Source organism: Thamnophis sirtalis, unplaced genomic scaffold (assembly GCF_051295495.1).
Source record: "Thamnophis sirtalis isolate CommonGarterSnake01/CBP01778 unplaced genomic scaffold, rThaSir2_p1.2 scaffold_4, whole genome shotgun sequence".
Taxonomy (NCBI): Eukaryota; Metazoa; Chordata; class Lepidosauria; order Squamata; family Natricidae; genus Thamnophis; species Thamnophis sirtalis.
The window spans coordinates 23,574,127-23,600,211 of record NW_028261384.1 but is presented as its reverse complement, the minus strand read 5'-3'; the positions used below and the strand labels follow the sequence as shown (position 1 = coordinate 23,600,211).

General features: G+C 38.7%; 1 protein-coding gene across 2 annotated transcripts in view; it reads right to left on the bottom strand.

Moving 5' to 3' along the window:
- The window catches only part of PEX1 (peroxisomal biogenesis factor 1), a 40,493-nt gene that overhangs the window by 12,491 nt on the left and 1,917 nt on the right, over positions 1-26,085 (bottom strand). For both annotated transcript variants that reach the window (XM_087712612.1, XM_087712613.1), the window contains exons 2-20: positions 25,769-25,912; positions 22,774-22,857; positions 22,488-22,602; positions 21,639-22,402; positions 20,568-20,687; positions 19,125-19,242; positions 18,306-18,412; positions 16,975-17,069; positions 16,626-16,758; positions 15,578-15,674; positions 15,099-15,269; positions 13,260-13,414; positions 12,807-12,996; positions 10,302-10,468; positions 9,608-9,742; positions 6,327-6,391; positions 5,605-5,747; positions 3,832-3,935; positions 2,430-2,606 (exon numbers count right to left, since the gene is read on the bottom strand). In XM_087712612.1, the coding sequence (XP_087568738.1) occupies positions 2,430-2,606; positions 3,832-3,935; positions 5,605-5,747; positions 6,327-6,391; positions 9,608-9,742; positions 10,302-10,468; positions 12,807-12,996; positions 13,260-13,414; positions 15,099-15,269; positions 15,578-15,674; positions 16,626-16,758; positions 16,975-17,069; positions 18,306-18,412; positions 19,125-19,242; positions 20,568-20,687; positions 21,639-22,402; positions 22,488-22,602; positions 22,774-22,857; positions 25,769-25,912 (3,084 nt within the window). The remainder of the gene's footprint in view (positions 1-2,429; positions 2,607-3,831; positions 3,936-5,604; positions 5,748-6,326; positions 6,392-9,607; positions 9,743-10,301; positions 10,469-12,806; positions 12,997-13,259; positions 13,415-15,098; positions 15,270-15,577; positions 15,675-16,625; positions 16,759-16,974; positions 17,070-18,305; positions 18,413-19,124; positions 19,243-20,567; positions 20,688-21,638; positions 22,403-22,487; positions 22,603-22,773; positions 22,858-25,768; positions 25,913-26,085) is intronic.

The following is a 26,085-nucleotide window of genomic DNA, read 5'->3' as shown; positions in this document are numbered from 1 at the left end:
ACCAGATGGAGCACTCACCTGGACTCTCTAGTAGTCCAGTGTCTGTGGTCCAGCTCCGACCTTGCCCATAGCATGAACTGGCTGGAGGTGAGGGTGATTCAGCTGGCCCTCCTCCACTTCCAATCATCAGTATGCAACTCCCATGTACTGATTCTCAGAGACAACATGACGGCCAATGTGCATGTCAACCGCCGAGGTGGTGCAGTGGTTAAATGCAGCACTGCAGGCTACTTCAGCTGACTGAAGTTCTGCAGTTCAGCTGTTCAAATCTCACCGGCTCAGGGTTGACTCAGCCTTCCATCCTTCCGAGGTGGGTAAAATGAGGACCCGGATTGTTGTTGGGGGCAATATGCTGACTCTGTAAACCGCTTAGAGAGGGCTGAAAGCCCTTTGAAGCGGCATATAAGTCTAACTGCTATTGCTATTGCTAAGGGGGGGACGAGAGCCGTCTCGCTAATGGACTTGGCCTTTAGCCTGGAAGGAAACCAACCTTCTCTCTCTATACTCCGAACACATTTCAGGCATCGACAACGTCCAGGCAGACTGGTTGAGTTGCATGACAATCGACCCTGCAGAATGGAGCCGGAATGGAGCCTGAACCGTCGCATCTTCCTACAGTTGACCATGAGGTATGTGACCCCAGTTCTGGATCTCTTCGTAAGGAGATCCAACGAACAGCTGACCAGGTACTTCTCTCACTACACAATGCCAGGCGTGGAAGAGACGGATGCCTTAAGGTGCAGATGGCCTCCCGGTCTTTTGTACGCCTTCCCTCCCTTCCTCCTGATACAGAGGGTGATTCGCAAGAAGCTAGAGGAGGAGGAGCTCATCCTAATCGCTCCCCATTGGCTGTGCCATCCATGGTATGCGGAACTAATCAATCTCTCGGTGGGTCCACCATGGCGGCTCCCCATGATCAGGTCTCTACTTCATCAGGGGTCCATTCACCACTCTGACTTCCAATCATGGGACCTCGCCAAAGTCCTGGACTTCCTTACCGAATCGTCATTTGAACCTCTGAGGTCTGCCCCCACCTCACAATGTAGGCAGTCTTTCTTGTTGCTGTCACGTCAGCTAAGTGTGTGTCGGAAATGGTGGCTCTTTCCATCAGGTCTGATTTGTGTGTTTTCCATCTGGACCATGTGGTCCTTTGACTTGATCCCACCTTTACCCCTAAGGTAAATTCGGCCTTCCATCGTGCTTCCATCTGATCCTTCCAAATTTTTGCCCTAATCCAACTCACCAGTTCAAGTGGCACACGCTGGATGTGCGTCATGCACTGAAGATCTATATTGACAGGACAGCTGACTTCAGACGCACTGAGGCCCTTTTTGTTTCTTTCCATCCCACCAAGAAAGGGCTTAAGGCTTCTTCTTCAATGATAGGGTGGTGGATCAGATCTGCCATATCAAGGGCTTACCTAGTTCATCACCTCGCTCCACCACCCAACATCACAGCACATTCAACACACAAATGCGGCAACTTCAGCAGCTTGGACTACACAAGCCTTGATGGAAGAAATCTGCAGGGCGGCCACTTGGACTACTCTTCTCTTTATCCGCCACTACAAGGTGGATAGATACACATCTGCTGATGCGGCCTTCAGAAGGCGAGTTTTTCAACAGGTTCTCCCCTCTTTGGTCCCCTAGGCCTTCGCATTCCCACCCGTGGACAAGCCAAGCTTTGGTACGTCCCATGCATGGCTGCTGTCTCCACTAACTTGGGAGAATGGGCGTTGGTTTCTTACCTCATACGCCCATTCTCTGGGCAGGTGGAGACAGCAGCCATCCCCACCCTATTATTCGTGCGGGCCTAGGTCACAGAGAGGCGATAGTAAAGGACATTGGACAAACAACCACATGAGAGCATTCAGGTAGAGCACAGCAGTCTACTTATCTCCTTCATCAAGAATGCGGGAGGACACTCCTCAGAGGCTATGACGTTATTTTGGTAAACTTATGTCCTATTGGTTACTGGCAGTGTTAACTATGCATGGCTGCTGTCTCCACCTGCCCAGAGAAGGGGCGTATTAGGTAAGAAACCAACCAGTATTTTTTTAAAACTTTTTAGTACTTTTTAAATTATCTTTTATGTAAGCCGCCCGGAGTCCTTCGGGATTGGGCGACATATAAGTTTATTAAAATTTAAATTCAAAATTCAATTCAATTCAACGCCCATTCTACAAATCTACAGCCTACATATTTTCAGTAGTCTATTGACGGAACAATATTCAATAACAAAATAGTTTTGAGTGAAGTTTTTAAATCATTGGAATTTCTATAGAAATGTGTGGGAAATTTGTTTTTCAAAGCCAAAAGTTTACAATACTAACCTCGACTTCATAACTATTTTACAGTGCAGGGAAGTCAAAATAATATTTCATTATAAACCAAAGGCTAAGGAAAGTTTTTACATTTCTACATACTTACGTGGGGCAAAGTTGAGTTCAAGTTAGCATGCACTGCTTCTAATTGGGCATTGTATAATAAAGCTTTTAAATCTGCCCCAGTGAAATGCTCAGTTTTTGCTGCCAAATACTGAAAATCCACATCATGCGCCAAAGGGAGAGAATGACTCAGAGCTTTTAAAATCTCATATCGGGAAGCCTTTAGAAAATTAGAAGAAACATTGTTATTAAGGAATGGATTCTTATCCTTAGAAACTCTTGTTAATCAGGAAAAGGGACTCTGCTGACATGAAGGCAGCACACAAAAAGATACAGGAAATAAATGACATAGTTTATAGTTATAGTTTTACTTATAGAGTAAAAACATTTCCATTATTTTTTTCTCAACTAAAGCTTACCTAGATCTAAATAAGAATGATTAATCTTTAACTTAAAATTCTGACAAGATATAACATTCTCTCTTATGATTATATCCCCAATGTCACTTACAGAAATAAACATTTAGTGAATGAAATTAAAACTTTCAGTTAAAATATTTAATATTAGATAGTTTCCAAGGCTTAATTTTTGAACACTATTTAAAACTATGAGTGTCTACAAAGCCTGAGCCAAGGGAAGAAGCTACTGCATAGGGTTATAATTACCTGGCTGCCTGTTTGACATCTGAAATGGTAATACAATACAATAATACAATCAGTAGACTTGGAGGTCATACCGTATTTTGAGGAGTATAAGAGTATAAGAGTATAAGCACCTTTTTCCCTCAAAAAAGAAGCTAAAAATCTGGATGTGTATTATACACTGAATACAGCATTATGTTTACCTCCCAAAACCCTGCCCCCTTCACCAAAATGGCCGCGCAGAGCGTGTATGAGGCTTGTAGAGAGCTCCTAGGGGCTGGGGAGGGCAGCCTGTTTTTTTGCTCAATTTTACCCCCCCCCCCGCCCAGCCCCCAGGAGCACTCTATAAGCTTCTTATAGGCTATCCATTCCCCCCCCTTTTCATAAAAAATGGGCTGTTTTTTGCTTGTTTTTGCCACCACCACACCCCAGGAGCACTCTGCAAGCTCCCTAAAGGATATTCATGCTTTTTTCGGGAGGGGGGGGAATGGGCCCATTTTTGTGAAAAATGGGTTATTTTTGGGAGGTTTGTAGAGTGCAAAAACTTTTTTTAAAAATTTTTCCTCTTCAAAACCTTGCTGCGTCTTATACTCCGGTGCGTCTTATACTCTGAAAAATACAGTAATTATGTAATAACTGGTCTAACTTCATGTTTACAACAGGTTAAAACAAGAACATACTATCACTGATTTCATGCAATACTAGTGATTGTCAGGAAATATGTTTCATTCTGCCTTTTTATTTTACAGAAGAAAAACATGTTTTCCCTAATGTAACATCTGGCATAGTATTTTATTTCTTTACCTGATCAGGTGGTGGACAGTATAGACACTTATCCAATCGACCGGGTCTCAAAAGAGCAGGGTCAATCAAATCAGGACGACTAGTGGCTGCCAATATATAAACTCCTAGAATAGAATTAAGAATGTGTTATTATATATCTGCCAATCATCTTTGTGATCGTATCAGACACGAGAATGTGATCATTACTGGGTTTTTTATTTATTTTGCTATTTTATTTAATTATTTATTTTAATTGTTATATTTGATTTCTGATATGACATACTCTCACACCCTGACTATTTTATGTTAACAATGTAATCATGGCTGTTCCTCTGGAAGCTGATCAAACTAATCAGATTATGATAAAGGTTTATTTCCCATCCTACAGTCACATCATCCAAATTAATGGCGGGTAGGATTGGTTTGAATCTATGTATTAGGTTTCATTTCTCAATTCCCAAATTCAGTACTAATAATTGCTAGTGACTTTAGAATAATTAGAATTAGAATTCTTTATTATTCAAGTGTTATTAGACATACAAGGGATTTATCCCAGTGCATAAGCTCTCAGTGTACATAAAATAGTGATAGATTATATAAGGCTGAGGAATAGGGACATATTGGTTTTTTAAAACTATTATGCCATTCTATGCTTTTCTTCAATTCAGGGCAGCTCTTGGGAATTGCAAAACCTTAGCATAACTACAAGGGATTGGAGACTCTTTATTTTTATTGATTTAAAGTTATTAAATAAATCTATTTACTGTATTTCTATCTACAGTATATCTCAATGCAGCAAACCCCATGTTAAGGCTTGATGAATCTCTACTTGACATGCCTGATTTCACCTTTTCAGGTTAAAAAAATTAATCTCTCAGGAATCTCTTGGAATAACAATAGCCCACAAACCCAGGTTCACACTCAGATAGGAACTTACAAAGCTCAAAGACAGAACATGGATGGAAGATAGCACCAAAATATAATATATAGAATCAGTTGTAACAATTGTAAACCAGTTCTACATTGGACAGATAGAATGACAGTAAAAAACCAGAATCCAAGGACACTAGCTGACTGTCAAACGGCAAGACCTAAAGTCCCTGATCGCCAGTCACACCATCAACAAACAACACCAGCTCGACTGGAATGAAGTTGAATATATTGAAGCCTGGCATTCTACCAACAAGTCCATCAACAAACACATTGACTTAAAACCAGCTTATGGACTAATAAGGAAGTTGGACCACCCAAATCACTAATCAACCACAGAACTGACTGGCCCCTTACCAACTGAATTTCATGCCTCACAGCAATCAGTCAGAAGTCAGAAGACCAAAATCAGTCTTGTGATTCCACTAATCCTGTGATTCAATCAGGCTTGTTATTCAACTGTTCACAAGACCAACAGACCACCCAAGGACCTATATAAACAAAAAAGATACTTCACTCAAAACCCCGCTGAAAATGTTACCTAGCAGATACCCTAGACTTTGTATGAAAGCTGCCATTATGTTATTTAAACAACTATTATATGCAAAATAAGGATAAAAAGTCACAACCTAATTTGTCAATAATTTAAATGGCTCCTCTGATTATGAGATTTATGCTCTTCCTTTATGTATATTCTCAGAAAGCTGGAAAAATTTTATCAGTAACCATGGTTTCTAGAAACCACCTAAAGCACCTTCAAATTACCATTTCAGACTTTTTAACAATGTAATGTTATTGTTTTAATTACTATATTTGTTTTACTTTGCTTTTATGATTAGTTTTGGACCATGCATACACACATACCTTTTAAGCCTTCTACACCATCTAATTGAGTCAGCAGCTGATTAACAACTCGGTCAGTTACACCAGTGTTATCGTGACCTCTTCGAGGAGCAAGAGAATCAAATTCATCAAAGAAAAGTATGCATGGCTTGGCCGCTTGAGCTCTGCAATATAAATACACGTCAGACTGAGGAAACAAAATATCATCTACCAAAAGTGAAAATGTGAAATTAGCAAATCCTGCTACAGGTAGTCCTCGACTTACTATTGCAACTGGCCCCAAAATTTCCACTGCTAAGCGAGACAGTTGTTAAGTGAGTTTTGCACCCTTTTGCAATCTTTCTTAAGTGAGTCACTAGTTAAGTTAGTAACATGGTCACGAAAGTGAATTTGGCTCCCCATTGACTTTGCTTGTCAGAAGGTTGTAAAAGGTGATCATATTATCCCAGAACACAACTGTTATAAAAATATGCCAATTGCCCAACTGAATTTTGTTCATGTGACCATGGGGGTACTGCAGTGGTTGTAAGTGTGAAAAACAGTCTTAAATCATTTTTTTTCCAGTGACACATCTTAGAGCATCACTAAATGAATGGTTATAAGTCAAAGACTAGCTCCATTTCATTTCTTTCATAACCCTCTTGACCTGTCTTTCTCAGATCACCCCTTAGCAAATTCAGTTACTATTTTTTGCAATAATCATAAAAATAGACTCAGGGAAACACCATATTATTGGACCCAACCTGATAAATATATCGCGAACTGCCTGTTCACTTGCTCCAATGTATTTGCTGAGCAGTTCTGGTCCCTGCAAAAAACAAAATGGTAAATGTTCCAAAAAAAACCAAAAAACCAAGTTATATAGTACAAGTGAAAAACAATTGCACTAGTAAGTGATTTTAAAAATAACAGTTGACTTAAAATATTTCTAACACACTTTTAAATGTATATTGTTTTAAAATCTTTCTATCTCACTTTTCTACTGCAACATTCAAACTGTCAAGAATCCATACTTCTCAAAGATGATGAAGGAGGAATAGACAAGAATAAGGATTCTTTTGAACTGTAAATATAACAATAATACAATACTTTTAAATTTTGAATTATTGGGATAAGTTAAAATTACTGAGAAAAACCAATGGACAAAAGATAAATTATATAGAAACATTTTATACAGTTAAGTAATAAATCTATATTGAAATAGATGTTACTCTCAATATTCTATTGAGTTTTGCTGGCATGATTACATAAAATTGCCCGTTCAATTTCCTTGAATTGATTGACTGATGATTATGGAGCATCACATCACTGTCAACTTCAAGCAACCACATGATATTATACATGACAATATGTCTATAATTTTCCCTCCAGATATTGAAATGATATACCCATCAACACATAATTGAGTCCATCTGATTTGCTGTTGGTCATTCTCTTCTCTTTCCTTTCCCAGAATTAGAGCCTGTTCCAGAAAGCTAAGCCTTTGCGTGGTATTTTTAAGGTAGGATAATTTGCACTTAGGTCTTATTTGTGCCTTTACTGAGAATTATGGCTTTATTTGTTCCTTAATCCATCGATTTGTTTTCTTGGCTGTCCATTGTATTGTCTTCTCCAACACCAAAGTTCAAAAGCATCAATACTCTTCCAGCCCTTCTTCAAATCCATCTTTCAGTTTCACAGTGTCACAAAGCTTCCATCATTCTGATCTTTGCTAAGTATAGAAACATCCCAGCATTTAGATTTGTTTCTCATGGCCTGCATGGTAGTCTGCATGAAGCAACACCAGAGGTGATCACCTGAGTAGCTGAATTGGACATCCAATTATGAGGCAACTGCAATACCCCCATAGAAGCTTTATTTATAATTATGGGGACTGTGTACAAAGGTTTACTTCTAATCTGTGATGTCTCATCATGTTAAATAAATATTGGTTGCCTAGCAACTGCTAGCTTATAACCAATTGTTTGACTGCTTGATCCTTTCTTGTTGATAGTTGATTCTAAAAGGCAGAAGCTATCCACCACTTTGATATTTTGTTTGCCAATTTTAAAGCTGGTTCTAGCTGTCGCCCTTAGTTTGATCTTCTTTATACTTGATTTCAGTTTCATTTTTTTTCACTGTGCATCTTGATATTACTCCAGCTTGCAGATCATTGTATAGTAAGTCCTCAACTTAAGATAGCACTTGGGACCAGAATTTTCATTCCTAAGCAATGTAGTTGCAAAGCATGACTTCTTCGCTTAGTGATAGTCTCAGCTGCTGTTGATAACTGAATCACTCAGCTATTAGGTAAGGCAACTTTTTGTCAGCTTCCTACAACTAAAGTCAGTGGGGAAACTACCATAGCAGAAGTTGCAAATGCCAGGCAACAGATATATAAATGTCTGCTTCTAGGTTGGAGACGGAGTGAGGCGATGCATTGCATACCAAGCAGAAGGGCGCGAGTAAGGGCGCAAGATGAGCCATGTGGATCGGGGAGGTTGTGTGGTCTGAGGGATGTGTGAGAGGCACTGCGTGAGTTGGGAAGCGCATATGAAAGATACAGCATAGTGTGAGGAGGGTGCACAATGAGGTGAATGAGGCACTACGTGGTTGGGAAGCGAGTAGGGGAAGTGAAGGAGTGTGTAAGAAATGCCACAAAGGTTGTGGGGACGGGTGTGAGGGAGCCACTGCACAGGTTGGGGGCTGAGTGAAAGATGCTATGCAGATCAGGGTTGGTGTGAGAAAGTGTATGAGAGGTGCCATATGGTTTGGAAATAGTGTGTAGGAGTAAGTGCAGTGCATGAGGGGCTGGCAACACACATGCAGAGGGTTGGGAGAGTGTGCACAGGTAGGCAAGACTTACCCCAGCAATTTATTATCTTCTTTGTCCTTTCCTTTCCATTAACTTTTTGAGAAAGCTGGCAGGAAGTTACAAGTGGCAATCACATGACTGTGGCTGCTCGGCAACATGGCCTAAGTGCAAACAGGTTACCAAACAGCTAAACTATTTTATGTTGGAGTGTCAAACTGGCAGCCTGCAGGTCGGATGCATCACGCGCAGGTCACACCCACCCCAGCTCCGCAAAGGGAAGAAACATCGCAAAGCTTCCCCTGACGGCAACATGACGCTGCAAGTTTGACACCCTTGCGGTAATGTAACCAAGGGGTTGCTAGGACAACCGCAACTCTGAGGACCAGTTGTAACAAGCATTCATTCAGCAACACCCTAACTTCGAATGTTCACCGATTGGATGATTGTAGGTCGAGGATACCTATGTTTTCGGCTATCAGGAATGTGTTTTCACAGTAGCACAGATTATTGATGTTTCATCTTTTAATTTTAAAACCATAGCTATCTTCTTCCAGTTGACCTTTAATTAGTTTGTACTTCAAATATAGGATGAATGAATTAAGGAGAATGTATATACAACTTTTCTCGCACTCCTTTGCCAACAGACTGCAGCTGGTCTGTTTCACCATGATCTATCTGTACAGGGGCTTCCTGACCTGCACATAAGTATCTCACAAGGAGAATACATAGCTCTGTGATGCCCATTTTTCTGAACACATTTCATATTTTAATTCAAAATTTAAAGCGAAGTAAAATAATAAAACAAAATAAATACATCCCGTAACAATATTTGTAACACCATCAAACATTCATCTTTGCCTATCACTGGTCATTGGGACCAGGATTTGATTGGCAAACAAAAATGCCAAATCCACTCTGAACATCTGGCTGACTGTGTGGCAAGACCATAATATAAATAATAAATAATAAAAAAAATTAAAAACAAAATAAAAACAAAAACTCATCAAAAGGCTGATACGATAGATCATGTGTCCTTTTTTGCCACCAATTTTCTATATTTCTAGCTTGTCAAGGTTGCAATCAAAGGCTTTTCTATAATCACTTATTAATGTACTTTAATTGTATACACAGATAGTTGCAAAACAGATTCAAAATTGCTTCTTGCGTATTTTAAAAAGTCTTTCGTTATCTTAGCACTTTCAGAAATTTTATAAAAGTTCAATTTATTACCTTGATGCTGATAAAATTCATTCCACTCTCTTGGGCAACTACACCTGCTAATAAAGTTTTTCCTGTTCCTGGAGCCCCATATAATAAGATTCCTGTTCTTTGCCGTATGGGTAGATTAGCAAATAATTCTGGATACTGGAAATAGAACATATCAGAAATATTATCTGCTTTTAAAAGTATAAAAACTCTGCCTAACACTCATTTGACTCTTGTTGCTGTTTTTCTGTGCTTGCTAGAGTATTTCCTAATTATCTATAGAATTAACATAACAATCTCCACAATAACAATTCTGGAAAAAATGTAGTTTCTTTAAAAAAAACTAGGACTTTTGTTTAATTATATTTCTTTCAACTGTAATAAAATGTTTTTGCTTTTTACATATGATGACTGTTTTTGTACTTATTTTAATGTGCATTAATGTGTATTATAATTATTAGGTGTATTATAATTATTAGGTGTATTATAATTATTAGGTGTATTATAATTATTAGGTGTATTATAATAATTATACTACACATTAAGCCCAATAATTATCAATTGCTTTATGCAACTTATACATACACATGCCCTTTTTAGGTTACGAAACTGTTGTTTTTTAAGCTAGAACATTTCAGAAATCTTTGTTATTGTTCACAGACAAAATAGAATGATAAAGGAATTGTCTTGGATCTCAAAAACACCCACATAAAAATACCTTTGCAGGTAACTGGATAGTATCTTTAAGTATTTGCTGCATTTCTTTAAGACCACCAATTTTATCCCAGCCCAAATTCTGAGGTTTATGGAGATTAATGTTTCTCAAAGATATTGGGGTGAAACCTTGTATAGCTTTTTGGAAATCTAAAGTTGATAGAACCAAATCTGTGAAAACAGAGAAGAACATGTATTACATTGGAATACTAAATTACACACAAAGTATTTGTGAATATCTCATACAATGGAGGTTTTAACGGTGGGTGAGTGGGCACCCGTTTGTGCATAAAACTCCATTTGTGTGAGTGGCAGGCATCCATACCTGTCACTTGCACAAATGGTCAAACAACTCACACAGAACAATCCCCCCTTCCCCCCCCCGCCAGTTTGCCAAGCCAGAAAAGTTAAAGATTGATGACTTAAACACTTGCAAGAAATTTGGGCAGAGTCATATTGCTTCAATTCCACCTGAATATGGACAGTCTTGACTGAGCTGTTGGGCACAGGATAGGGCTGTGAATAGGATACCAATGCTGGGATCTTCCTTCAACAGTGTTCTGACCTAGGCTTCCCAAGAGCGTGAAGCAAACCCCTTGTCCCAACAAAGCTCCCTTTTATTTATTGTGAATTCTGCTCATTCACATCCAGCAAAGTCTTTCAAGGGAGGACTTACAGTCACAGACCTTATCTGGCTTGGAGAGCTGAGAGGCCAACATCTGCAAAACTTGACAAGGAGTCTTGGAGAGTCACAAGCCAATTGTTTCCTGCAAACTCCACTTCCCTTTCGCTCCTCTTTTATTTCCTCTGGAAAGGCCCATTCATTGTCTACCTGTGGCCTTACTCACAAGTCGACCCCTATTCTTTAGCTGTTCCCTTCATCTGGCAACTCTGCACATGCACAAACTGGGAACAGGATCCAGCTGTTCATCTGCCTCACTGACTGAAGGCAACTGGTAACTGGCATACAGCTTTGGCCCCCTCTCTGCCTCTGTCTCCGACACAGAGCCCTCATCAGAGCCTTCCCCAGACTCCATGATTGGCCCATGTTCCTCCCCAACCTCCTCACTGCTGCCAGCTCCACTGGCAGCTGGCGGGCCACAACAAATAGCTCCTGCATTTGGGGCCATGTCAGAGCAAAGCCAACAGTTTCTTCATTAGGGTTCTGACAACTCTTATTTATTATTTTGGATGGTTAAGACTGTACAAAATTTAAGAACACCTTCCTTACCCTACAATTTATCTGCAAGGTGTGAACAACTACATTTGTTAAGAGTCACTTACTCAAGCACATAAGGAAAAGAGCCGGGGTCTTGAGCCGGGGTCTTGAAGCCGTCAGGGACTGGATGAGGGCTAACAAGCTTGTACTCAACCCAGAAAAGACCGAGTGGCTGCTGTGTTTCCCTCCCAAAAATTTGGTTAGTGTTCCAACACTCAGGCTGGGGGGGCAAAATTTACACCCCTCAGACAGGGTTCGCAACTTGGGAGTCCTCCTGGATCCACAGCTGACCTTTGATCACCACCTGTCGGCTGTGACCAGGGGGGCATTTGCCCAGGTTCGCCTGGTGCGCCAGTTGCGACCCTACCTGAATCGGGAGGCTCTCACAACAGTCACTCGCGCCCTCATGACCTCTAGGCTGGAATACTGCAATGTGCTCTACATGGGGCTGCCCTTGAAGAGCATCCGGCGGCTTCAGCTAGTCCAGAATGCGGCCGCGCGAGTGATTGTGGGTGCACCTCGGTTCACCCACATAACACCTATCCTCCGCGAGCTGCACTGGCTACCTGTTGATCTCTGTGTGCGCTTCAAGGTGCTTCTTACCACCTACAAAGCCCTTCATGGTAGTGGATCTGCGTACTTGGGAGACTGCCTCCTGCCAATCACCTCCTCTCGACCCATAAGATCCCACAGATTGGGCCTCCTCCGAGTGCCATCTGCCAGCCAGTGCCGGCTGGCAACTACGCAGAGGAGAGCCTTTTCTGTAGCAGCTCCGACCCTTTGGAACGATCTCCCCGTGGAGATTCGTACCCTCACCACCCTTCAGACCTTCCGCACAGCCCTCAAGATCTGGCTATCCCGCCAGGCCTGGGGGTAAAGATCATAATTTGCCCCCGCCCGAATGTTGAATGAATGTTGTTTGATTTTAACTATATACTGTGTTTTTATGTTATTGTATGTCTTCCCCTCCCATATAAGTTGTTAGCCGCCCTGAGTCCCCTCAGGGAAAAGGGCGGCCTATAAATAAACGCAACTGAACTGAACTGAACTGAACTGAAAAGCATATCATCATTCATTTGTGAAAGGATCCAATATCTTTATATATATATATATATACCTTCAATAAACATACGAATGGGACCTGCCCCAGACAGTCTCCAAAAATTACATATGATCAAATAGAAGAAGAAAAAACCCTTGCCCTTTACTTTTTATGTATAATGGCTTTGGGTTACAAAATCCTTTAAACATTTTAAAGTGTATTAGATTAAAGTCATAGCACACGTATACCTTCTTTTTTGCAAGTTCCCCTCCTAAGAATGCATGAATGGATGGCACGATCAATTAAGACTGTAAAATCTCTAGCTACAAATCCTTCTGTTTCCTTTGCAATTTGATGGAGATCAAGATCACAGAATTTCTGTAAACTGAAGTCAAATTTGTTTTTTATTATGGAGTCAAGTGTTTCATATCTTTGCCCCTGAAAAAAAAAAAAAAATTTAGCCAGGAAATTCTTGAAAGTTTCAAGTATACGTCTATGCCATCTAAAAAAAAAAAAAAAACCAAACACAACAACAACAACAACCAACATCGATTTTAAACGTAAGTAAAAGGACTAAATTTGGAAGCTGATAAAATGCAGCTCTTAACATTCCATATATTTCAAAATTCAAGCAAAATTAGTCGGAATAAGATTCTATGGTTTTAAATAACTTCTAAATGAAGCTGAATTATGATTTTTACCTGAGTTGGAATTTGAATATGTTGGAAACACTGAAATATATGAATTCCTTGAGTAGAAATGATGGAAGAATGTAGGGACTGCTCAGACAGACTTGTGGCAATATGTACAACCAAACTCTGCATGGAAGTAACTTCTTTTATCATTTCTTTCAGAACTAGAATTTTTAAAAAAGTTCAACTTTTATTCATTCAAAGATTATATATATATATAAAACATTGAATTTATATGACCATTAAATTTTACACAACTACTTAAAAGTTCAGTTTGTTCCATAAAAAAACCTCTGGCTTTGAAACTATGTATTCTGTTTATTTCCAATGGGCATTTGTGCTATGTACCTACAACCCTTACAGTATTTTAATTTTGCATCACAATGAGATGCTGATACATTTTATGCATCTATTATGTTGTCAAGTATCGATACAATGTATAGCTTATCAATTATAGTAGCCCTCAATTTAGTACCATAATGGAGCCGGTTCTATTCTATTATGGATGCAAATCAGGACACTCGTTAAACAAAGTACCCATATAATTGCTGTGAAGTTTCCAAAAGATGACCTAATTAATTCATGAGCCTCGAGACAAAGTTCAAAAGAAATCCATGCTCACTATCTTGGCTCTCCCAGGTGTGGTTGCTAAGCAACCATGTAGGTCAGTGATGGCTAACCTTTTCGTCGTTGCGTGCCAAATGCATGCTACACACCCATAATGCAATGCATACATGACCCCCCACCCATGCGCACCCTCGTGCTCCCTCCACCCCATGTGTGTACACACACACCCGTCCCTGCATGCATGCATGAGCCACCACATTCCACCCCATGCATGCACCTGCGACCTCCCTACATGTGCCCCCCCCACATGCACAGCAGAGACCCAAAAACCAGCTGGCTGGTGAGAGGCATGTATGCATGTGTGGTGAAGCTGGAGGCGACAGCTTGCATGCCCACAGACAGGGATCTGTGTGCCACCTGTGGCAGGCATACCATATGTTTGCCATCACAGATGTAAGTCAATAAATAGATAGAGGGAAATAGCTGTCAAAAAAGAAGGGAATTTCTCCACTGGGCTGGATAAATGAAACTTGGATTCTAAAGATTCAAGGTTCCTTTCACTGGCGAAAGACTTTCCGATTATGAGAAAAAGGATGATCTCTTCCTTACACTTGTGATTATAGCTTAACATTATGTCTCCAGGTATTAATTTTTGGAATTGTCACTCCCTAATCTTGATATCTTTGTGTATCCAGATGGAAACACGTTATTAATACCACTCATCCATTTCAATACACAAGGGAACTATATTATCATTTCCTTAATCATGATTTATTGGCTCCTCCCTGCTTTCAAAAGGGATCATTCCTGAAGCAGGGAAAGGCCTTTCTTTTGCTTCAGAAAGATTGGATTCCCTGGGAAGCTAGCATAAGGGATGTCTGAAAAGGGGTGGGGGGGTGGGGGAGGGCAGTCAATGAACATAGATCCAGAAGTTGCTTATTTCCTAAAAGAATAAGGAACACATTTTGATTGAACCAAGGAAGACTTAGAATCAGATAGAAAAATGCTAATACAGTGGAACCTCTGGTCACATAATCCGTTCCAGGACTTCAGTCGCAACCCAATCTGGTCTTGACTGGAAGCAAGACTGACTGCGCATGCACATACAAAAAAAATGGCGCAGCAGGGAAAGTTGCCATGACTGTGTTTGATTGTCACCCAAGGATGTGTTCGCAATCAGAGTGATTTGGTCGTGGTCAGAAGCGTTTGTGACCCGAGGTTCTACTGTATTCCTGAATATTCTTAACAACACAGTTAAAAAAAAAAACACAAACCATTTACCATGAGCAAGACAAGTGCTCTGGACTGCTTTAGGACTGTTCTCATGTTCTGGAGCAAGGGGAACTCCCATTATGTGATCAAGATCATCTAACAGAATGACCGATGGCTGTCTCCATGCTGCCTCTAGGAAGGCTTCTTCCAGCTTCTTCTGTATACTTTGTAATCTTTTACCTGGAACATTATGTATTGTCAGTGATAGGGGGAAAAAAGTGGACCATTTTCCAATCTAATGCAGTTATCAATGTATCCTTACGTAACTTTGTTTCAGTTCTGGTTATATCCACAAGTTTTAACAATACTCACTTACCAATACCCACCCGATTATAATAAGGCAAATATAAACCATCTTGAACAGGAGATCTGAACTCTGGTTAAAGCCATATGGTTTAATATAATTAACTCTTAAGAATTGAACAAATGCTGGAAGTCTATACTATGCATAGAGGAAATGATAGAGAAAAGGCAGAGATAAACATTACCTCTTAAAGCTTTACAATCAATCACTTCCAAGTGAGTATCAAGTTTATCAAATGCTTCTTTACAAATGGCCTTTGCTAATGTTGATTTGCCACTTCCCTGTAAAAGAAAATTGGGTTGAAGCAACTTCATACTGAAATTTATAGAAACTATTGACATACCTATATAATTGGTCATTTTCTCTAAGAAAATACATTCTAACAGTTTAATATAAATTCATAAAATGAATAAGTTCAATACATTCAGAAGTCTATAATTCCTTCAGCCACCTGACTTGGTTCACCAGCAAAATATCTGCTTGATTGAGCATTGTACTCAAATGTCTTGTGAAAATGTCTTATTTCAGTCTTTTAAATCTATTTTCCCATACTTTGTATCATTGGCTTTATCAAATGAATGACTATAACCCCTCAGTTTGCCATAAATTAAAGCCTCTGGCAACTAGTCAAATGGGGATATATCTTGTTCCAAAGAAATTTAAGAGTACTTTGTTGTGGGATTCTCCATTGACACAGAGCTCTGGACCAACTAAGCTCAACTTAGTTTATCTTATAATTTGTCATCTTCTCATTTGAAGAACCAGATCAGCTACTATTTTATGGACTGAGAAGATCTTCATTTATATTTCTATATAATGCAAATTCAACCTGTCTTGTTTTCATTCCCTGTGTCTCAGTAAAACCTATTCTGGTTTCTTGGAATCATATGAATTTAATGAAATTTCAGATCCATGAGAATAGGCAGAGTTTACACAATCCAGGTTACACAAGATCAATCATCATCTATATATTTACTACCAGTTTCATGGTTGTAGAAGAGATTCTAAAACTTGCCTCTATTCTTTATTGGCATATATAGAAGCTGCATAATACTAAATGCAGCAAAGAAATATATTTGTTATACATTGACATTTAAGAGTCAAAGAACTGTATAAAATACTCCTTTAGAAGGAGCAAATTGAAACAATTTCAAGACTGCCTGATATAAAAAGACAGATAACTGAAATGAAAATATCCTGCATTCTAAAAGGGAAATTAAAAGCTTATTTACCTTTGCTCCAGTAATTAGGATACCCCCACTGCATAATCCAGCACAAAAGGGAGCTAGTGTTTGAGACAGGGGATGTGTCAAGAGGCTATGCGATATGTGTTTCAAAGATGATAATCCAATGTTATCCACTCCTCTGTAAAAAATAATAATAATAATTGAGAACTTCTATCTCTACCCTAATCAAGTTACGTATCAAGTAAAGGCCCAATTTTTTCAGAATACTGTATAAAGCAGGCCAATACCGCATGCTTACACTTGTGATGTTACAGAGTATGAAGATGATGGACATTATGCACAATGAATATTAAAAATTCATCTATTCCTTTGTGTTGTTATTAAGATGACTCACCCTAAGCAGTTTAGACTGAGCCATGGTGAAGGCTGTTCACAACAAGACTGAAAGTTACTACCACTGGATGCTGGAGACTCAGGATGTAACAAAACCTGCAGAAAAAATATACTGTTAGGGTCAGAAAAAGTGATAAATGAGAAACCACATTTATACTGATGCAAGTTCCATTAAATCCAATAAGGCTTACTTCTTATAAATCAGACGTAACATCCTGGAGAAGACATATACAATTACTTAAAAATTAAAAATAGCAATTATGTAACAACTCTAGAAGCATATAGTATAACACAAGAATGGGTATTATATTCTGTGGACAGGCATATTTTTTATTTCAAAAATGATTTTTCGAACAATTAATGGGGAGCTGTGATCAGTGATATCAAAACAACACAAAATTGGTAGGACCACTTTTAAACCTCATTTTTATTTAGAGGAACTTATTAAAATGGAAGCTGTTAAGCACACATTTTTCTGTTAACTTCCATAAAGTAAGAAAAAGTGGCTCAGTTATGAAAAGTATTAAGGTTGAAATATACTAAGCTTATAAGACTTTGCACTTTAATATTCTTTATTGCTAATAACCTGGCACTGCCCGGATTTTTATTTATCCCAACCATCCTTCCATGAACATCGCCACAATTTCTAATGTTGGATTTCCCCCCATACCAGAGGGAGCCCCCTTGTGGAGTACTGTGAAACCGTTACCATGACAACTCAACAGCACAGTACAGGAAAAGCCAATTAAGGCAGTACAGTAGAATCCATTTTAAGGCACAACAGTCTGTATCTTAACAGAACACCCCCCCCCCCCCCGAAGAGTATACATATTAAAAAATGAACTGAAAATGCTGGTCTCATCCACATTGTAAAAAGCATCTGAAGTTCTGAAATCCAGCACAGTTTGCTCAGGATGAATTTTTTGACTAAATTGACAGATGCACTTAAATAACAATAAGCACCTAAAAATGTTGTGCAAACCTCAAATTACAATTATTTTATATTCAAAATAAGGTTCACATATTTCAAACTTCAACTTTTTAGGTTATAACATTACATTTTACCTGCTACTAATCACAGAATTATAGAGTCAAAAAACAGCAAATTTTAAGATAAGATGGTAAGCTAAGCTAAATTAAGCTAAGATAATAGTTTGTTCTGCAAAGAGTCTCTCCAGAATTCTCTTCAAATATTTTAATGCATCAGACATTTATAAATAGTGAAATTTAACATTTTGTACAAAGATAGAAATCAAGAAAATCAATACATTATCTCAAGTAAATTGCATTAATATTTTAAATTATTGGCTATCTGAAATTAGTTATATTTACTTGTATATTTGCCTTCTGTAGTAAGCTAGGGCTCAAGATGAAAGTATTTCTGGCTTTCTCTTCTTTGGTGTCATAAGTGACTATAGTGAGGACAAAGTCTTCCAGGCCTTCCAAAATACAATGAGAATTAATTTAATTATTATTCAATATATTTTATTTTACCTTGTAAATCTGGTTGGAATGACAATGAGTTTCATTGTGTACATTGGGAGTTCCCAACCCGGGCTCCATGACCCAGTACAAGGCTGCGGCCCATTCAGAGTTGGGCTGCAGAAGCTGCAGGTGAGCACATGTCTGTACGCAGCTCCACTTGTTCAAATAGTAGGTGAGTGTGTTTGTTCGCGCAAAAATCCATTTGTGCAAGCAGCGGTGCGTATGGAGCTTTCTCCATGCATGCATGCTCACCTTGCTGCTTGTGTGGAACCATCCCCTCTCCCCTCCACCCCCACCAATCTGCAAAGACAAAAAGATCGGGAACTTCATTATTTTTAGTTTTCTTTTTCATTAGTTACAACCCCCCCCCCCCCCATTTTAAATGACTAAACCGAGCAGAGGGAAAGGTCATTTACAGTTAGGTCACATTGGATGTGCTACTATCAAATAAATAAAACATTACCCATTTCCTTTGCAATATTGCAACTTTTTTTACAAATTATCAAAAAATACTTACGGCAAGAGACATTTAATTATTAAACTAATGTATTAAATGTAGATAAACTAACTGAAATCCAGTTGTAATTGGCTAAATCTTTTAAAATTGATATATAGGAAAAGCCCTGCAACATGCAATAGTTACATCTGTAATTAAATTTTCCTTACCCGAATTAAGTGCCAATTGTAAATAACTTGTTTCTGCTGTTATCAAGGGAAGCCTAATGTAATCCTCTAGCCACAACTTAAATGCATCTTTAATGTCTTTTTCACTTATTCCTTTATTCTAAAATAAAAAATGATGAGGACTGTTAATTCAGTAATATTTTTTTCTAATAAAAAAAATTATGAGCTTTTCTTCCTTTAGCTGATGGGTTACCTGTAATCACAACACTATCTACAAGTTGATCTCATTTTTGTTATCTTCTAAGGCGCTTTGATGTCTTTGGGGGGGCAAAGTATATAAATTTGGCAGGGTTCATGTCTTTTATACAAAATGACAATTTCAGACATACTGGCATTATATTTCTATCAACAGTGAGTAAGCCCTCAACCAATCCAAACATTCCAGGAACTTTATTCTAAATGCTTGTTTTGGAAACTAAAGTACACAAATCACTTGGATTTTTCCAGGGTACAAATTGCAATGTAGATTTTTTTAAATGGACATTGATTTAATAGATTTAAATGAGTGAATATGGCTCGGATTTGTAGGGAAATACAATATAGAAAAAACATAATTACAAGTAGGACTCATTTAATGACCATTCATTCAGCGACTGTTGGAAGTTATGGCAGCACTGAATGAATTGTAATGATGCCCTGTCTTCAAAGTTATAGCTAGTACAAGAGTCATGTGATCAAAATTCAGGCAGTCTGCTCACATTTATGACTAGGATTGCTTCAACTCTTCCCATTAGGGCTGAAATAGAAGCCCATGGCCTTCAGCAGTCATTACTCGCCTGGGCTTTTATTTCAGCCACCAGCACCACTAGGAAATGTTACCTTAAGCCCCATGCTACCTCAACAGAAGCTCTCGGCCTTCAGCAGTCACCACTTGCCTGGACCTCTATTTCAAACCCTGGTCACTCTATCTTCACAACGCAAGGACTCGGTTGTCCCTGCTGCCGTGTGCTCCACTGGTTCTACCATGACTTCTGCCATCTTCTTCCAATGCTGATAAAGCATATCTGGCCTGGCTCTTTGTATGCCAGACCTTCTTCCCCCAAGGCCACATGTCCCCTTCTTGTGATGCCTCGGAAGTCCTCCAAAACCTCATGAGAATGCTAGGGTCATCTTTCCCCAAATGTATGCTTGTTTCCAAATCACGCAGACACTTTTTTGCAATGCTTTGGAAGGTAGCTAGCTGTAGTACAGGACTTGACATTCCTTGGTGCTGAAGCTGAAGTAGAGGCCTATGAGCAGCTGGCTGCTGAAGGCCCCAGGCTTCTACTGCACCATTGGCAGCACCTTGCTGTCATGGCATGCTGTTTTCAAGGTAGCCAAAAGAGCAGAGATAGGTGTGTGAGGAGAGTTGAAGTAAAATCTATAAGTAGTCAATAAGATACTGGGAACAGTTTATCAACAGTTTATCAATTAGGTCAAACTCACTAAAGTGCGTTCAGGCTGAAGTCTAAGAGAGGTTGGAATTTTAGGATCTGAAGTGATTGACGTGATTCTGACAGCAGCATGCATTTCTATATCTAGCTTCTTTCTCAATAGTTCAGGTATCTGAAACACAAAATAAAAATCACAAACAGTTCCTTCTCTAATATATAGAAAAACTTTAATCTTCCATAAGATAGTCACTGGTATAGTAGGGAGGTTTGTGTAGAATCATTTAAGTGACATGATTGGTATAGAAATTTGAGAAAGAAATAAAGAAAACTTAAATTTTCAAAGCTATTTCAAAGACTATAATTGTAGCTAAAATGTTAATAATTTCTCAATTCTCTCTAGGAATAAAAGGATTCCTTGCATTGTATTTTTCATCATCGTTGATTGATTTGATTTAGTTTAATTATTTGTATCCCACCTTTATTATTTTTACAAATAACTCAAGGTGGGGAACATATCCAACAAACCTTTCTCCTATTTTTCCTCAACATCAACACTGTGAGGGGGGTTGGGTTGAGAGAGAATGGCTGGTCCAAAATCACACAGCTGCCTTTCATGTCTAAGACTTGAACTCATAATCTCCTGCTTTTCTAGCCTTGTGCCTTTACCAAATGGCTCTCACATTATTTATGGAAATAATATTAACTTGTAACTCTATTTTTTATTGCTTAAGTGAACAAAAACATATGAAAAATAACTGATTTTGTTTTGCTACTTTAATCCACTTTAAGAATTTGATTTAGGAAGGTATAAAAAGATTTGAAGTAAACAAAGCAAACTAAATTAGTATTTTTAAATTGAAAGTATTTGAATTATTTTATTTAAAGTTGGATTAGGATATAATGCTCACTAATTACAAAAGCATTATAGTTTGGAGATTGCTGCCCACATTCAAAATAACCACTTTTTTCCTGAATAAGCACTAAAATTTAATACAGCTTAGTTTTTAGGTAAAATATTTTAATTCTCTAATGTTAACCAGTCAGCAACTCATCAAAATTGATTTAAAATGCTAATGAGCCTAATATCCTGATTTTCTCTGTATCCTTCATAAATTTCACTAACCCAAATTTTTCCAACATGCAGTTGATCCACATTGTTATTGAACATTAGGGCATCCTTTAGATCCTCAAATCCATTCCATATTATTTGCACAACAGAAAACTCATTAGGTTCTTGAACCTTACTCAAAGTAAATTGCTTTTCTGTATTAAACAGATGTTTCTCTTTCTTTGAGGTTAGATGATACTTTAACTCTTGCATTTGCTGTTTTGGAGAAAGTAGCTTACTAATTTTCCCATAAGAAACCTGAGTATTAGCTTCTAAAACGGGATATACTTCATTCCATGGAAAAACAAAAACAGTGTTGTATTCCTGAAATGTGCATGTTTCCAGTGTTTTTTTCATGCTGGGAAGCTGCCTTTGACATACTCTAAAAACAGAATCCACCTGAATCAAGTTTAAGAGATGATTTTTAGCAGCGTTCAGTTCCTCAATACCATTAGAAAGCTCATGTTTCTTTTCAGAATTATAAAAAAAAATGTTCCGAAGTAAATTCCAAATGTTTGGGAAAATATTTGTACTCAGTAATCCCTTTGCATTTGGCTGATGCTGCTGAAGTTGCCTATTTAAATGTGTTTCTTTGGAGTGTGGCTCCTCATTTCTTTTTCTCGGTTTTAATTCAGTTTCAGGGCCATCTTCTTGCACAGTGTCATCTTTCTGGGAAGGCACCATGGTAGAACTACCTTCACACTGCCGTAATTTAGGAGATACAAGAAGCTCTGTGCAAGCTTCAAGTCTTCCATAAAGAGCTTGGGGCTTTAGAGTAACTAAAATAAAAAGGGAAATGTTAATATACATACCAAACTTATAATTATCTCTTTAAATCTGATAAAGTCTTGCATAACCACTTACCAATCTGGATATAAATACAAGTATGTTGCTCAACCCACACCGGGAAAATAGCTTTTGGAAATACTATTCGAATTTGATTAAGAAGATGCCTTTCCAGGGACAATGCATGCAGCTCCTATAATCATTTTACACAATGTTAAAAAAAAACCTTTGATCCTGACTAAGAAGATTGCAACAAAATGAAGACACGAAAATGGCTTTAACAAGTAAAACTGCATGTTTTGTTAAGGTGGAACAGACAAGAGGAGAAAAAAATAAGTATTATATTAAAAAGCACTTTAATTACCAGTATTTCCCAATCATCTGCTGACATTGGTTCTACTTCTACTTGCTGACAGGATAAAACCTGAGAACAGGGTTCAAGGAATACCTGGCAGATAAGAAATCTAATTAAATTACTTCCAATATTTTCACAATCAGAGCACTGAAAATGATTCTAAACAAGAAAAGAAAATCTGACATAAGAATCCCATGGTTGCTGATCTGTACAGGCAACATACATTTTCAAAACACACTCTGCCTATATAATTAGCATTATTTATTCCCGCTGCCAATATAAAAGTTACTTTTGGCACCCTCAAATAAATAAACAAATGGTATTTTATTCAATTCTGACAGTAACAAAAACTAAACAGTTTGAGAACAATGTTAATATGAGCCTTGGTGGCACAGTGGTTAGAGTGCAGTACTGCAGAGTACTTCGGCAGTTCAAACCCCACCAGACTCAAGATTGACTCAGCCTTGCATCCTTCCGAGGTGGGTAAAATGAGGATCCAGATTGTTGGGGGCAATATGCTTACTCTATAAACTGCTTAGAGAGGGCTATAAAACACTGTAAAGCAGTATATAAGTCTAAGTGCTGCTGCTAGTATGTGCAACTTTTATTTATTGACCCACTGACTGACTCACTGAATCCTAAGCAAAAATATTCTAATATTTTATTTATTAAACTTAAATGTCAGCCATCTTGCCTAGAAGCAACTGTAGGTGGTTTACTAAAATAAAATATTAAAACAGTAAATATCAACACTAAAATTGATATAGAAAATGACAACGATGAGAAGGAAGGGAACTAGATGCAATGGTGAGAAGGTGGGGTCTTGTCTTAACCCATTAACCATCTCCAGAATGACATGCCCCCTATTGGGGAGCCTGGGCAGTTGGCAGAAGCAGATCTTCAAGCTGTTTCAGGAAGCCAGAAGGATGGGTGCAGATCTCAGTTTGGGGGTGACAATACTGGAGAGATATAAGTGATGAATTGAAAATAATTCGATAAAAAGTTAGTTCTTAACTTTCCACTGGTTGCTTAGCAGCTGCTCAAAGTTACAACAGACCATCCAAAAGCTACCAACACCCCAGTTCCAAAGTTACAGCCACTGTAGTACCCTACAGACATTCATTCTTACGACTGAATATAGGGACATTGCAGGAATCCCCCTGTTTATTTCCTCACCCTGGGTCCCCTGGGCACCATGGGTGCTGGGACCCACCATGCTTCACACTCTCTTTATTTACTCTTTGAAAATCTCCAGAGCTCAAGTGAGAAACGAAGAGAGGCTGCTCTGCTCCTGGCCTGTGTGGTGTGATCCCAGAAGCAGCCACTATTTTCTGGTCAGCTGCATTGAATTGTGGTTACCCTAAAAATAATGGCCACTTTTGGGATTGTGTCACAAGGCCCAGGAACGAATAGGCTTGTTCTGCTTATTTAATATGAAGTCTGACCCAATGCAAAGCTTTCCAAAATTTGTATTAGAGAAACAGAAGAAGCCTCTTTGCACCTGGGCCGTGTGGTGTGTGATCCCAGAAGTAGCTGCCATTTACAGAGCCTCCACAGTTCAATGAGACTGGCCAAAAATAGGGTCCATTTCTAGGATAAAACCACATTGTCCGGTCCTAGGCTGCATTAATAGAGGGATAGAATCAAGATCATGTTGAGTGTTAATACCACTTTACAATGCTTTGGTAAAACCACACTTGGAATATTGCTTCAAGTTTGGGTCGCCACAATATCAAAAATATGTTGAGATTCCAGAAAGAGTGCAGAGAAGAGCAAGGAAGACGATTAGAGGGTTGAAGGGTAAAACGTTTGAAGAATAGTTGCAGGAACCGTGTATGTCTAGTTTAATGAAAAGAAGGACTAAGGATGAAATGACAGCAGTGTTTCAATATCTAAGGTGTTGCCATGAAGAAGAAGGAGTTAATCTATTTTCCAAAAGCAGGACAGGAATCAATGGGTAGAAACTAATCAGGGAGAGAACCAACTTAGAAGAAGGAATTTCCTGATAGTTGGAACAATCAGTCAGTGGAACAGCTTGCCTCCAGAAGTTGTGAATTCCCCAACACTGGTGGTTTTTAAGAAGAGATTGGACAACCATTTGTCTGAAATGGTTTAGGATTTCCAGCTTGAGCAGGGGGTTGGATTCCAATTCTTTTATTCTGAATGAAGAGGCCTGCTCTGCTTCCCTAATGCAAGTTCTGGAAAGTTCCCTGTCCATCACAATTCTCTGGAGCTCGTGTTAAAAAGAAGGGCAAACCCTTCCATTCATAGGCTGTGTGGTGCGATCCAAGAAGCGGCCATCATTTTCAGAGCACCCACAATTTAATGTGGCTGCCCCCAAGCTGCTTTCAGGATTGTGCCACATGGATCAGGAACAGAGCTGCCTACCCTCCTTCCACCTCCTAAACCAAGCTCCAGAGATCTTTGAAAGGTAAGTGAACAATGGATGACATGGGGTGACAAGGGTGTGGGGCAAGATGGGGCATTAACTAGACACAAAGCTTGCAGGGATCTCAAGGGGTGGGAAATGGCACACCGAGTGCCTAGGTGGATGGGGCCCGCCTTAGGGACTCTGCACAACAACCTGCACATTCATTTAATGGCTGCATCTGAAAAAGAAAGAACAGGGCTTTATAAATGATGCTCATGACTTCTGAATGTAATGGACAGGTATTATTTCTGCATGTTCATTTCAAGCAATATTCTTTGTTGAGTGCAGTTCTTTGTTTGTACCTCATGTCTGCATATCCCATAAGAAATGCACTTGATGTATTATGTGCTTTGCAGGTGCAAAGCAAATAAATTAATAGAGAATGTATACAACAATCATTTCAAAAGTTAACTATGAAATATGTTTGCTAGGTCTTGGTATTTTATTAAGCATAACTTGTAGGCAATTTGATAATTTAATAAGCCAGATTTTGAAACTAATAACTGATATATTCCATATGCATCAACTTCATATCCTACTCTAAATATACAAATAGAAGATTGCATTTCAAACCTGTTGTCCATTTTTGATGCCAAGCGTGCCTGCTAATTGTCTGTTTATTTCAACAATGTTTTCTTCTGTTTGACGTTGATGTCTGCTTTCCATCCAACCCAAGAATACTGATTGATTCCCCCAAGAAACTTTCACAATTTGATCCTATAAATTTAAAAAAATAAATACATTTATATTAAACAAACAGGGGATATTTTACGTAAGTAGACAAATAGATACATATAGACCAGACCCAAGCAAGAGTGAGATTTTGGGGGGTAAAATTAGGGTGTTCTGGTTTAATAAATTCCATATTTCCAGATATCAAGGAATTCCTT